Below are 14,218 nucleotides of genomic sequence, written 5' to 3' on the forward strand. Positions count from 1 at the left end.
CTACTACATTCCTCTTTAAAGAGCTCGCACAGTGTATTTAATGATGGATAATAGGACACACTTCTATTGTTCCCCCAGTGAAAGGACAGAGTGTGGGAAACCAGAGGAGACTCACTCACAGAGCCCTGTGGGACAATAGATCCAGACCTTTGCCCTGAAGAGACTGAGATTAAAGGGGACTCTGGATCCAAAAATGGGAACTTCTTGATCTGTTTCAAATCATATATTAAATTTTAAGTTTAAGGTATTCACCTTCAGCAATTTTACATATGTTGAGCTGGGGCTTCACAAAGTCATTAAATACATTTCTGACAATTAAATAAACTGTGAAAAGGGATTATGTAGAATTTACATTGTGTGATATTTGGTTTGTTTAATTTCACTAACATCTGAGTATTTCTGACATTTTTGCCTTAAATACAAGATACTGGAAAACACTGTTTGGCAATTGACCCTCAAAAGGTTCTTTTGGGTTGAAAGCCAAACCTTCCTTTCTTTTAATGCACAGAGTGTGGGAAAACTCTGGAGAGAAGAGTGTAGCTTGATTAGCATCCTTGACCCCACCAGTAGCCGACTATTCTCCAAAGGGATTTGGCACACGTCAGGAAACAGCTGCCTCAACCTCCCACCCTCATTTATGGAGCTGAAATTTTGATTCAGTTGTTGATACAAGGTCACAGTTATGATGGGACGATCAAAAAATGTAACTGAAAGTTGACTGAATAATCTGTCAGAACAATTTAGTCAACCCTTAATGACAACACTTTCATCAAACTTTTAAACTTTGCAAACTGTCAGAGGCAGCCAATGGTGATCTTTCCCTCCAGATGGTTTGGTGACGTCAGGCTCTGTTTCTACTACAACACACGTCCAGTATCAGCCACAAAAGCTCCATTCAAAGTCCCTTTGTGGTTCATTGACCACAGTTCAGGGAGTCAGTGTGGGAACCAGAGAGCAACTTTCTACTCACAGTGACATCAAGACACAAGTCAGGGGACTGTGCCACATCTGGACAGCAACATGATCATTGTTATTATAACATTTAGATACATCAAGGGTATTACGGTCTTTTCAATGCCCAACAGAAATGGTGTCCAAAATACAACAAATCAAACAAATTTAGATTTAGGAAAAAGGTCAAATTTTATGAAAAGAAAAAATCTAAGTTATTGAAGTAAAGAGGGCGATATGTGGCCTGAATTGTACTTTCCAGATTTGGGCTGTGGCTCAGAGGAAGCATTAAAACAATTAAATTTAGTTACATGTAAATAAACAGGATGTTTTAAACTAAATGTAATTAACTGTCACTCCCCCACGTGTGTGATGAGATGATCAGCGTGTGCTCAGTCAAAGTCATTGATCCCAGCATCAGGCAGCAGATCTGCTCTCTCTACAGGGTCACTGCTTTCCCAGATTCACACAGAGCTCTCTGAGTCTCTCTCCATCACCCCCCCAGTCCTCCACCTGTTCCCCTGAGATCTAACTATTGTCCCTTAACTAATATGACCACTGAGCATGTGGCAGTTCAGCAGTCCTTTTACTTTTCTTAAGCTCTCTGATTGGTTGAGAGTGTGAGAACCTTCAGCCAGACCAAGACCCACACATTCATATGGAGATGTGGGACTATAAATAGGAGGGATGAAGCCAGCAGAGATCAGACTCTCTCTACAGAGACCTCTACAGCACACAGATCCAGACATGGCACCTACAATCACTGCAGCAATGACCAACTCTCAGGAGCATCTGACTCTGACTCACAAGGTAAATTGGAGACTCAACCAGACTTAATCTTCATTCATGAGAGGTTGTTTTTGTTCATGTTAACACTTTAACTCCAGAATAAGTTGATTAATGACTTTGTTCTTCTTTCTGCAGCTCAGAAAGCCTCTGGTGGAGAAGTTACGCAGAGAGCGAATCAACAGCAGCATTGAGCAGCTCAAGTCTCTCCTGGGTCCAGAGTTCCTCAAACAGCAGCCAGACTCCAAGCTGGAGAAAGCAGACATCCTGGAGATGACAGTTTGCTTCCTGAGACAACTGCAGCAGCAGCAGCAGCAGCATCAAGCTGTGGACTCAGCAGCTGTCAATCAGGGCTACTCCAGATGTGTCCAAGAGGTGGCACACTTCCTGTCCAAGGAGGAGGTGAAGACACAATCCCAGAGAAGACTGCTGAACCACTTCAACAGGCTGCAGTCCTCCTCTGATAAGAACCTGAGAGAGGCTGACTTCTCTCCTCTGAGCTCCTCAGTCCAGACCAGCATCATCAAAGACAAGAGTCCAGTCAACAGCGCCCTCTGGAGGCCATGGTAGACACCTACAGACTGGAGTCACTACCAGACAAACTGAGATGACCATGTTGGTCAAAGATTACTGAACTGAATTCTATGAAATTGAAGGACTTGTTCTTCTGTATAAACAGAAGGTTGTATTTTCTGTGTTTTTCCTGAGGAAATGACACAACACCATCTTTCAAGTTAAGAAAGAAAACATCTTGTCATGCATGTTGCATGAATCAAATCTGATTGCATTAGCAATTATTATTATACCTCACTGTACTTCAAGTGATGGTAGTGTATAAATCTATGGTAACATCTGTTATCTTTTGGTTGGTATTGATCATTATGATGAAATATCTAAATGTCCTTTATTATGGACATATTGTCATAATGGACTTTACGTCACTTTAATCTCTGTGATTATTTAAAACTGATCTGTTGTAAGATCCAAATGTTTATGCTTTTTTTTTAAGTTTTACTAAATGTCACAGTTTCTCTGTGTTACTTTTATGCTTCACTGTGCATCATGTTTTGGTTAAACATGATGCAATAGTGAGTTTTGTTACAGCTTGAATAGTATTGATCATTTTGATCAGACATTTTAATTGTCCTTTTTATGGACATTTTGTCATAATGGACTTTCTGTCACTTTATGTGATTATTGAAAACTGATCTGTTTAAAGATCAATATGTTTATCCTTTTACTGTAAAAGGTTTGTTTAATGTCACACTGTCACAGTTTTAAGTGACAATGTAAGTTTTACATTTAGAGAATTAACTGAATGTTGTGGTTATGAAGAATGTGACCTGTTGTAAGGTCAGTTTTACTGTTTTTTGTTCAGTAATTGCAAATGTTTGATCCACTGGATAAAAACTCTCAAAGGACAGTGAGGACTGTGTCCTCAAATACTGTCAAATGTTTGTCTGTTATAAAGACAGTTGATCCCTTACTTTCTCTGAGTACAGTGTGTCTTGTAGAAATCTACAAGTTGTTGTGATGTATCATCACCTCTAGTTGGAGCTTTCATACTTGTTGTGGCTCATTGTGCCTTGTTGAATAAACAAACACTACCAGATCAAAACTTTGTGTTTTCAAATCATTATTCTTAATATTTATCCTGATGAACAAGACACTGTTTAATGAATTCCTCCCTCTGATACTGTTCTCTACAGTGAGTCTGAAGAACTGGAATAACTGTACATCCTTAACCTTACAATTTATTGAAATTTTATGCATAGTAAAACTCAGTCTTGTTCCATTAAGATGTTTGATGAAGTTAGGTCACACTGTTAACATGAAGTAAGAGAACTGATCAAACCAAATGAGAAACTGTAAATTTCAAAAAACGTCTTGCTGCAACAACCTTTCAGGATAACTATCAGGTACTTCAATGTTAAACATTTATCCAGTTCTCTCTTTAAAGAGCTCAAAAGGTGTATCTAATGTGATGGATAATAGGGCACACTTCTATTGTTCCTCTAGTGAAAGGACAGAGTGTGGGAAACCAGAGGAGACTCACTCACAGAGCCCTGTGAGACAATAGATCCAGACCTTTGCCCTGAGGAGACAGAGATTAAAAAGGACTCTGGCTCCTCAGTGATATAAATCAGCTTCACCATGTATTAGAATACTGTTATGTCATCTAGTGACAGCCCATTACTTTTACTATATTTGAAAAAGTTTCTTTCTGCTTCACTATATAAGTTAACCAGTTTAACATACTTAACATAAGATTTGGGTTAATTGCACTCCACACTATGTTTCACTATGAATTATACAACTTCCTGATGCTTGGGTTTTAAACAGCAGAGAATGGTCTTCTTTTTTTCAAAAAAAAAAAAAAAAAAAAAAAAAAAAAAAAATCACAAATAGAATAAATGTCTAAAAAATCTGAAACTGTACTTTAAAGAGTCTTTAGTCTCTCTGGGATAAACTAGTCTTCATCCGACTAGTCTCAGTATCTCAGTATAGTGGTTTTTGATCTGACCTGGTCTGATGTGGTCTAGATTTAGGGGGGGGATTCTTCCCTTTGTTTTCTAACAAATGTGAAAGTGGGTTTCAATCACAAAGTTTTACTCACCTCTGAGACTTGAAGGGATGAGGGGTCAGCGGGGAACCGTCTGAATATCAGCCAGTCATTAACAGTAACAGTTGAAACGATTTAAGATTTCTTTTCGTCTTCCTTCTGTGTGCAGGATTAAGTTTAAGATTACTATACTTTGTTTGGTCTGTTAATCCAAAAAAAAAAAGGAAAGAAAAAATCACTAGTGTGTTGATATAAGTCCGAACAGAGAGCAGCAGAAACAGAACTAATATTTTGGGGATGGAGGAGTCGCGCTAATGAACTGCACCTGACCACCGTTAGCCGTTAAACCGTTAACATTTAACAATGGACCGACGTCTTCACTTGCTGCACTTTCTTTGTCCCCAAACGTTTCTTCAGGTGCTGCACTACCTGGCCTCCGTATTGCTGGTGTAAACCTTAAGTTACAAAAAGTTTTAAAGACCATTTTGATGTTAATTTGTTGTTAGCTACCGAAATAATTTCTGCCTAATGGGCTATCAACGTCCACTTCCTGTCACATTAATTATGACCTGAGTGGACAAACTAACGTAATCAAACGTTCCGACCCGATGTTATGACCCCAACTTAACACAAAAACATGATATTTCAGCATAAACCAATTAATTATCTAAAATGTGAATCGATTTTTTATTTTAATTCTGATTTTCTCATATTGCTTCTGTGCACACTTTTCTCCTCCATGGGGAAGGTCTAATTACTTTTTTGGTGGTCACCACCCTCTGTCCCTGTCCTCCACACTCTCTCTGTGCTACAAAGTCCATTTTGTAGAGGGGCACATGTCTATTTTCTGCTAATAGACGGAGTGTGGGAAAGCTCTGGAGGGCAGAGCTGAATGTGAATTATATCCACTCCACCAGCAGCAAAGTTATTCTCCAAAGGGATTTGGCACACTTAATGAAACAATGAGGCTACCCCCCAGGAAACACACATGTATGGAGCTGAAATTTACCAGATGATGATCAGTTATGAGACATGATTATGATTGGAAATTCAAAATGACTTGAGGCAAAACATACTAAATTCCAAGTCACACTTTTGACACATTATTACATTTATCTCTATAATTTCAAATTTTACAAACTGTCATTGCCAGCCAATGGGATCGTTTCCCTCCAGATGGTTGGTGATGTCAGCCTCTGTTTCTATAACAACCCACAGCCAGCATCTGTCACTGAAGTCCCTTTGTTGTTCATTGACCACAGCTCAGGGAGTCAGTGTGGGAAACTGAGCTCAGTTTGTTACTCACACTGACTATAAGGCACGTGTCAGAAGACTCTGTTGCATCTGGACAGCAGCATGAGCTTTAAGTTAATTTAAAATGCCATGAATTGGCATCAAACTGTTTTCTGACATCTCATACTATTGCTTTTGATAAATGGTGCATTTTTGTTGTAGCAAAATTTAAGAAAAAATTATCAAGTTGTATAAAATGACATATTAAACCAGATGATCAATTCAAAAATAAAGATATTTCACCTGCTACATTACAGGTTGCAGCTCTGTGGAACTGCTTGACCAAAAAAATGTTTTTTTAATTATTTAGAAATAAAAAAATATTTTGTTTCGCCCCCACGTGTGTGATGAGATGATCAGCGTGTGCTCAGTCAAAGTCATTGATCCCAGCATCAGGCAGCAGATCTGCTCTCTCTACAGGGTCACCACTTTCCCAGGTTCACACAGAGCTCTCTGAGTCTCTCTCCATCACCCCCCCAGTCCTCCACCTGTTCCCCTGAGGTCTAACTATTATCCCCAGGGCAATGTAACACCATTCAGCATGTTGCCGCTCCACATGTCCTATTGTCTAACCGAGCTCTCTGATTGGCTAAAACTGTGAGAACCTTCAGCCAGACCAAGACCCACACATTCATATGGAGATGTGGGACTATAAATAGGAGGGATGAAGCCAGCAGAGATCAGACTCTCTCTACAGAGACCTCTACAGCACACAGATCCAGACATGGCACCTACAATCACTGCAGCAATGACCAACTCTCAGGAGCATCTGACTCTGACTCACAAGGTAAATTGGAGACTCAACCAGACTTAATCTTCATTCATGAGAAGTTGTTTTTGTTCATGTTAACACTTTAACTCCAGAATAAGTTGATTAATGACTTTGTTCTTCTTTCTGCAGCTCAGAAAGCCTCTGGTGGAGAAGTTACGCAGAGAGCGAATCAACAGCAGCATTGAGCAGCTCAAGTCTCTCCTGGGTCCAGAGTTCCTCAAACAGCAGCCAGACTCCAAGCTGGAGAAAGCAGACATCCTGGAGATGACAGTTTGCTTCCTGAGACAACTGCAGCAGCAGCAGCATCAAGCTGTGGACTCAGCAGCTGTCAATCAGGGCTACTCCAGATGTGTCCAAGAGGTGGCACACTTCCTGTCCAAAGAGGAGGTGAAGACACAATCCCAGAGAAGACTGCTGAACCACTTCAACAGGCTGCAGTCCTCCTCTGATAAGAACCTGAGAGAGGCTGACTTCTCTCCTCTGAGCTCCTCAGTCCAGACCAGCATCACCAAAGACAAGAGTCCAGTCAACAGCACCCTCTGGAGGCCATGGTAGACACCTACAGACTGGAGTCACTACCAGACAAACTGAGATGACCATGTTGGTCAAAGATTACTGAACTGAATTCTATGAAATTGAAGGACTTGTTCTTCTGTAGAAACAGAAGGTTGTATTTTCTGTGTTTTTCCTGAGGAAATGACACAACACTATCTTTCAAGTTAAGAAAGAAAACATCTTGTCATGCATGTTGCATGAATCAAATCTGATTGCATTAGCAATTATTATTATACCTCACTGTACTTCAAGTGATGGTAGTGTATAAATCTATGGTAACATCTGTTATCTTTTGGTTGGTATTGATCATTATGATGAAATATCTAAATGTCCTTTATTATGGACATATTGTCATAATGGACTTTATATCACTTTAATCTCTGTGATTATTCAAAACTGATCTGTTGTAAGATCCAAATGTTTATGCTTTTTTAAAAAAAAAAGTTTTACTAAATGTCACAGTTTCTCTGTGTTACTTTTATGCTTCACTGTGCATCATGTTTTGGTTAAACATGATGCAATAGTGAGTTTTGTTACAGCTTGAATAGTATTGATCATTTTGATCAGACATTTTAATTGTCCTTTTTATGGACATTTTGTCATAATGGACTTTCTGTCACTTTATATGATTATTGACAACTGATCTGTTTTAAGATCAATATGTTTATCCTTTTACTGTAAAAGGTTTGTTTAATGTCACACTGTCACAGTTTTAAGTGACAATGTAAGTTTTACATTTAGAGAATTAACTGAATGGTGTGGTTATGAAGAATGTGACCTGTTGTAAGGTCAGTTTTACTGTTTTTTGTTCAGTAATTGCAAATGTTTGATCCACTGGATAAAAACTCTCAAAGGACAGTGAGGACTGTGTCCTCAAATATTGTCAAATGTTTGTCTCTTATAAAGACAGTTGATCCCTTACTCTCTCTGAGTACAGTGTGTCTTGTAGAAATCTACAAGTTGTTGTGATGTATCATCACCTCTAGTTGGAGCTTTCATGCTTGTTGTGGCTCATTGTGCCTTGTTGAATAAACACTGCTAAATGAAAATATGTGTTTCAATGTCATTTTCTTAATATTTATCCTGATGAACAAGACACTTTCCAGTCTGTTTTAATGAGATCCTCTCACTTAAATGATAGTGTTCTCTACAGTGATTTTGAATGACAAATATCAAGATCACATGTAGCCCAGGTAGAAACTGTATATCCTTAACCCACTAGTTTAATGACATTATATGCATAGTAAGACTCAATGTGAATCGATGAAAGTGTTTGTTGGTGTTAGGCCACTCTGTTAATATGAAGTGAGTGAACTCATCAAACCAAATGAGAAAATGTACATTTCAAAAAACGTTTTGCTGCAACAACCTTTCAGGATAACTGTCAGGTACTTTAATGTTAAATGCTGTCAGTTAACCCTTTTCCTCTTTAAAGAGCTCACACAGTGTATCTAATATGATGGATAATAGGGCACACTTCTATTGTTCCTCCAGTGAAAGGACAGAGTGTGGGAAACCAGAGGAGACTCACTCACAGAGCCCTGTGGGACAATAGATCCAGACCTTTGCCCTGAAGAGACTGAGATTAAAAGGGACACTGACTCAAAATGTAAAACTTGTTTCAAACTAACTTTGTTCTAAACAGACAGGGTACATTTTGGCTTGGTTTGTTAGTCTAAAAAATCTGCAGTATGAAGGTGAAAGTCCCATCATAGGGTAACAGAACCAGTCCTATAGGAACAGAGGAGCTGGGCTGAGAGGCTGCACCTGACCAACATTAGCTGCTGGCTGTTAACTGTTAGGCCAACAGCTTTGCTACCACTTATATCTGTCAACCTTTAAACTTAACTGAATTTCTTCATGTGTTGCACTACTCTCATTCCTAATATTTCCTCAGCTGTGGTACTATCTAGTTTTTTCTGTCAGTGGTGTAAACTTTTAGTCTCAAATTGTTTTTAAGGCCATTTAAATCTCAGTGATTTCTGTTAGCTGGTGAAGTCTATTTTGTATGTAGTTGTATCTAGTGTCCACTTTTTGTCACTTCAGTTATGACCTGAGTGGACAACTACATAAGCAGACATAATGAACATAAGATTTTAGCACTTTACAATATCAATTCATTATTTAAATGGTCAAATAATACTCCTTGATTTTCACATATTGCTCAAGTGCTGCTGGGGCACTCCAACACACTGCTTGTGCCAGAATATTTAAAAAGTCCATTTTGTAGAGGGGCACATGTCTATTTTCTGCTAATAGACGGAGTGTGGGAAAGCTCTGGAGGGCAGAGCTGAATGTGAATTATATCCACTCCACCAGCAGCAAAGTTATTCTCCAAAGGGATTTGGCACACTTAATGAAACAATGAGGCTACCCCCCAGGAAACACACATGTATGGAGCTGAAATTTACCAGATGATGATCAGTTATGAGACATGATTATGATTGGAAATTCAAAATGACTCAAGGCAAAACATATTAAATTCCAAGTCACACTTTTGACACATTATTACATATATCTTTATAATTTCAAATTTTACAATCTGTCATTGCCAGCCAATGGGATCGTTTCCCTCCAGATGGTTGGTGATGTCAGCCTCTGTTTCTATAACAACCCACAGCCAGCATCTGTCACTGAAGTCCCTTTGTTGTTCATTGACCACAGCTCAGGGAGTCAGTGTGGGAAACTGAGCTCAGTTTGTTACTCACACTGACTATAAGGCACGTGTCAGAAGACTCTGTTGCATCTGGACAGCAGCATGAGCTTTAAGTTAATTTAAAATGCCATGAATTGGCATCAAACTGTTTTCTGACATCTCATACTATTGCTTTTGATAAATGGTGCATTTTTGTTGTAGCAAAATTTAAGAAAAAATTATCAAGTTGTATAAAATGACATATTAAACCAGATGATCAATTCAAAAATAAAGATATTTCACCTGCTACATTACAGGTTGCAGCTCTGTGGAACTGCTTGACCAAAAAAATGTTTTTTTAATTATTTAGAAATAAAAAAATATTTTGTTTCTCCCCCACGTGTGTGATGAGATGATCAGGGTGTGCTCATTCAAAGTCATTGATCCCAGCATCAGGCAGCAGATCTGCTCTCTCTACAGGGTCACTGCTTTCCCACATTCACACAGAGCTCTCTGAGTCTCTCTCCATCACCCCCCCAGTCCTCCACCTGTTCCCCTGAGGTCTAACTATTATCCCCAGGGCATTGTAACACCATTCAGCATGTTGCCGCTCCACATGTCCTATTGTCTAACCGAGCTCTCTGATTGGCTAAAACTGTGAGAACCTTCAGCCAGACCAAGACCCACACATTCATATGGAGATGTGGGACTATAAATAGGAGGGATGAAGCCAGCAGAGATCAGACTCTCTCTACAGAGACCTCTACAGCACACACATCCAGACATGGCACCTACAATCACTGCAGCAATGACCAACTCTCAGGAGCATCTGACTCTGACTCACAAGGTAAATTGGAGACTCAACCAGACTTAATCTTCATTCATGAGAGGTTGTTTTTGTTCATGTTAACACTTTAACTCCAGAATAAGTTGATTAATGACTTTGCTCTTCTTTCTGCAGCTCAGAAAGCCTCTGGTGGAGAAGTTACGCAGAGAGCGAATCAACAGCAGCATTGAGCAGCTCAAGTCTCTCCTGGGTCCAGAGTTCCTCAAACAGCAGCCAGACTCCAAGCTGGAGAAAGCAGACATCCTGGAGATGACAGTTTGCTTCCTGACACAGCTGCAGCAGCAGAGTCAACAGCAGAGAAGACTGCTGAACCACTTCAACAGGCTGCAGTCCTCCTCTGAGAAGAACCTGAGAGAGGCTGACTTCTCTCCTCTGAGCTCCTCAGTCCAGACCAGCATCATCAAAGACAAGAGTCCAGTCAACAGCGCCCTCTGGAGGCCATGGTAGACACCTACAGACTGGAGTCACTACCAGACAAACTGAGATGACCATGTTGGTCAAAGATTACTGAACTGAATTCTATGAAATTGAAGGACTTGTTCTTCTGTAGAAACAGAAGGTTGTATTTTCTGTGTTTTTCCTGAGGAAATGACACAACACTATCTTTCAAATTAAGAAAGAAAACATCTTGTCATGCATGTTGCATGAATCAAATCTGATTGCATTAGCAATTATTATTATACCTCACTGTACTTCAGATATTTGCAGAAAACACTCTGATAGCATTTTAGCCTTTTGCTTTGCATTGGTCATTTTGATCAGAAACTTTAACTGTTTGATACTTTTGTTATTTTTACTTTAATCTCTGTGATTACTCAAAATTGATCTGTTGTAAGATCCAAATGTGTATTCTTTATTACCTAACATTTTTGTGTAATATCACACAGACACAGTTTTTTAGTGACTGTCATGTTTTCTTCAGTGAACATTAATGTATCCAATAGTTATTAACCTCTTGCCATCACACTGTGATAAAAAAAAAAAAATCTGATCTGTTTTAAGGTCATTTTTACTGTTTTGCTTCTGTTTATGAGGAGCAAATAATTAACTGTTTGAAAAATAGTTTTTGTCTTTTTTTAAAGACAGTTGTTCCTTTACTCTTCCTGAGTACACTGTCTTGTAGAGATCTACAAGTTGTTTTTATGATGTATCATCACCTGTTGTCAGCTTCATACTTGATGTGTGATTTACTTTTTAAAATAAACAAACATTGCAATATGCACATTTTGTGTTCTTATCTTATTAGGTCTGTTAATGGTGTTAACAAATTGACATTTCATTTTTCTCAGTTCTACTGCTGCTTCAGTAGTTCAAGTAGAAGTTTCACACTGCACTCTCCAGTTCGCCGTTGGTGAAATGACATTTTGACATTTTGTCTCATTTACCTTAAAGAAATATGGACGTAGATAGATTTTAAAAAAAAATATTGTCTCACACTTGGCTCACTGAAATTTCCAGAAACCCCGCTTACCACCCCCACACATTCTAGGAATTCAGGAAGTAAAATATTCTCAATTGAAAAATGAAAAGACTCAGCAATATCAATTATGCTGGTGTTGATGGTCTGGATTTTACTCTAAAGTTTAGTTTTCATAGAGTTTACTACCAGAAAAGTGCACTAGACTGACTGACACAGACATAAATACAAGGAAAAATCTTAGGAAACTGCATAAAATTTAAGTTTATAAGTTGTTGTGGCAGTGTGAGCAGAGGCGGAGGTATTCAGATCCTCAGGTAAACGTAATGCCACAGTGAAAAAATATTTTATTACAAGTAAAAGTCTTAGTCAGGTAAAAGTACATACATACTTGCAGCTGAAAGTACCGAAAATGCAGACAAATGAGAGTCAGAATTATGGTATTATATATTATATTATTTTCCCATACACTACATGATTAATACTGATGCATTAATGTGTACATAGGATTTTACTGTTGTAGTACTGTTGAGCTTATTTGAACTCATTTCTAGACTGTTTGGTAGTTTAATTTATAAAACACATTCTCATATAAAATCTTAATCCATAAAGTAACTGGTAACAAACTGTTAAATAAAGACAGTGCAGTAAAAAGCACAATGTTGTCTTCTGAAGTGTAGTGGTGTATAAGTAGCATAGAGTGGAAATACTAATGTATAGTAGAAGTACCTCAAAACTGTATCTAACTGCAGTACTTCAGTAAATGTGCTCTCCACCATCTGTAATATTATTTTTCCAAGCAGAATCATAATCACCATGTTTTTGTTCTTTTTTTGCCTTTACTTAATCTCTTTGATGCACATGAGTGTATATGCTGTGAAACAATGGTATGAATCTTGTTTTCATGTCTGTGATAAACGTCTATTTTGTTCAAAATTATGTGTGAGCTCCCTGAGACAACTGGAAACTGATGTGTAACCAGGTTGAGGTGGGATTACTTTCCTGCTTATCTCCTCTCCATCTGCCTCTGGGTCTATCTGCTGTCTGTGAAGGGGGCTCGGGTTTCCCAGTCCCCCCCTCCTCTGAGCCCCCACGGCTCCCTGCACAAGGCTGAACGTGCCCTGGTCACACGCCCTCCTCTCTCTCTCTGGTGCTGGGAGCCACTGCGACACACGGCTTCCCACACTTCTGTATGCAGCCTGCTCAGCCGCACACACAATAGAAGTGTGTCTGCTCCCACAAAGCCTCAGGACTGTTCTCAGGCAGGGAGAGGACAGAAGGCCACTTCACAGATAAACCATCTGGTTTGGCTGTAACTCACTACTGAGACACTCATTGAGAAAATACAGCTTTAAAACTTTATTACTTAATTTATTGGGTCATTTTTGAAGAATCTTTCCATCATATAGGGTATCATGATTTTATTGTTTTATTTTTTTTTCTTGTCAAGTGAATTCAATATTAACAAAATTATGCAAAAATTATGTACATTCAGAGCTAGAGTAGTGGTAGTTCTCTTGAAGCACGATTTACTTTCTGACTTTAGGTGTTTCAGTATCTTGTCCCTGCTGTGTGTTTAATTTCTGAGAGTATTTGCTGATGCAGTCAAGACATCACTATGTTGTCCATTTTAATATTTTGTTTTATTTTTATTTCACATTTTTAGATTAATGTCATTTAAGGGTCTTTGCTACATCAAATAATCCAGGTCTAGACATTACAACAGGGAAAAAAAAATTTCCCGTGTCCACCACAGGAAAAACATTTTCCCACTGACCCCACTGATGTGTGGCACACAGATAAAGCATCCCACCTGTTCTGTGTGACAGCCATTAAATTCACTCTTTTGTCCGATGCTCTGAGGCTCCTGATTGGCTGAGCTGCAGAGAGAGCGCAGTATGAGCAGCATAAATGCAGGGCAGAGACGCAGAAGTCAACACAGACGTTCTCTGAACCTTTGCCAGCGACTCCTGAACTCACCCACCACAAGAAACAGACTCTGCAATGGCTCTTTACGCAGACCTCACTCTTCAGGACACCGTGAAGGAACAGCTCTTCAGGTAAGCAAAAGCTGCATTTCTTTTATGGACCAAACCAAACCATCATCATCTTTGTAAAAGTCTTTTTTCATTAATTTCCTTTTACTTTTGCTGAACATTTTAATTAAAATCATGACTTTGTTTCCCTGCAGGTGTAAACTCCACATGTTGGAGAGGAAATGCTGCACTGGAGTGGAGAAGCTGAAGGCTCTGATTGCAGAACACCTCCTGCACAACGGAATCCCTGTGTCAGACATCCTAGAGAAAACAAAGTCTTTCCTCACCCTGAGAAAAGCCCTGCTGTCACACAATGGCTACTCCAAATACTCAAGGGACATTTTGCGTCTCTTTCCTGACGCA

At 39.1% G+C, this 14,218-nt stretch overlaps 3 protein-coding genes across 4 annotated transcripts; all 3 read left to right on the forward strand.

The window, feature by feature from the left end:
• Positions 1 to 346: 346 nt before the first annotated feature.
• LOC108885366 (transcription factor HES-5-like) lies at positions 347 to 8,017 on the forward strand. Of its 2 annotated transcripts, XR_007814310.1 has the most exons (3): positions 347 to 1,761; positions 1,876 to 2,419; positions 7,033 to 8,017. XR_007814310.1 is itself a non-coding variant. In XM_018679689.2 (2 exons), exons 1-2 carry the CDS (start codon positions 1,639 to 1,641, stop codon positions 2,305 to 2,307), a joined length of 555 nt encoding a protein of 184 aa, XP_018535205.1. In that variant the 5' UTR covers positions 347 to 1,638; the 3' UTR covers positions 2,308 to 4,126. The 2 variants fall into 2 exon arrangements, 1 of the variants encoding a protein (XP_018535205.1); XM_018679689.2 differs by lacking the exon at positions 7,033 to 8,017 and having other exon boundaries at positions 1,876 to 4,126.
• Positions 6,243 to 7,038, forward strand: LOC108885380 (transcription factor HES-5-like). The gene is made up of 2 exons (XM_018679713.2): positions 6,243 to 6,380; positions 6,495 to 7,038. Exons 1-2 carry the CDS (start codon positions 6,258 to 6,260, stop codon positions 6,918 to 6,920), a joined length of 549 nt encoding a protein of 182 aa, XP_018535229.1. The 5' UTR covers positions 6,243 to 6,257; the 3' UTR covers positions 6,921 to 7,038.
• Positions 8,018 to 10,213: 2,196 nt separating the features above from the next.
• On the forward strand, positions 10,214 to 10,849 carry LOC108885402 (transcription factor HES-5-like). Its single transcript, XM_018679749.2, has 2 exons — positions 10,214 to 10,402; positions 10,517 to 10,849. The coding sequence occupies exons 1-2, from the start codon at positions 10,280 to 10,282 to the stop codon at positions 10,847 to 10,849; spliced, it is 456 nt and encodes a 151-aa protein (XP_018535265.1). The 5' UTR covers positions 10,214 to 10,279.
• Positions 10,850 to 14,218: the final 3,369 nt, after the last annotated feature.

The sequence above is a fragment of the Lates calcarifer genome, linkage group LG12 (genome assembly GCF_001640805.2).
Source record: "Lates calcarifer isolate ASB-BC8 linkage group LG12, TLL_Latcal_v3, whole genome shotgun sequence".
NCBI classification, from domain to species: domain Eukaryota; kingdom Metazoa; phylum Chordata; class Actinopteri; family Centropomidae; genus Lates; species Lates calcarifer.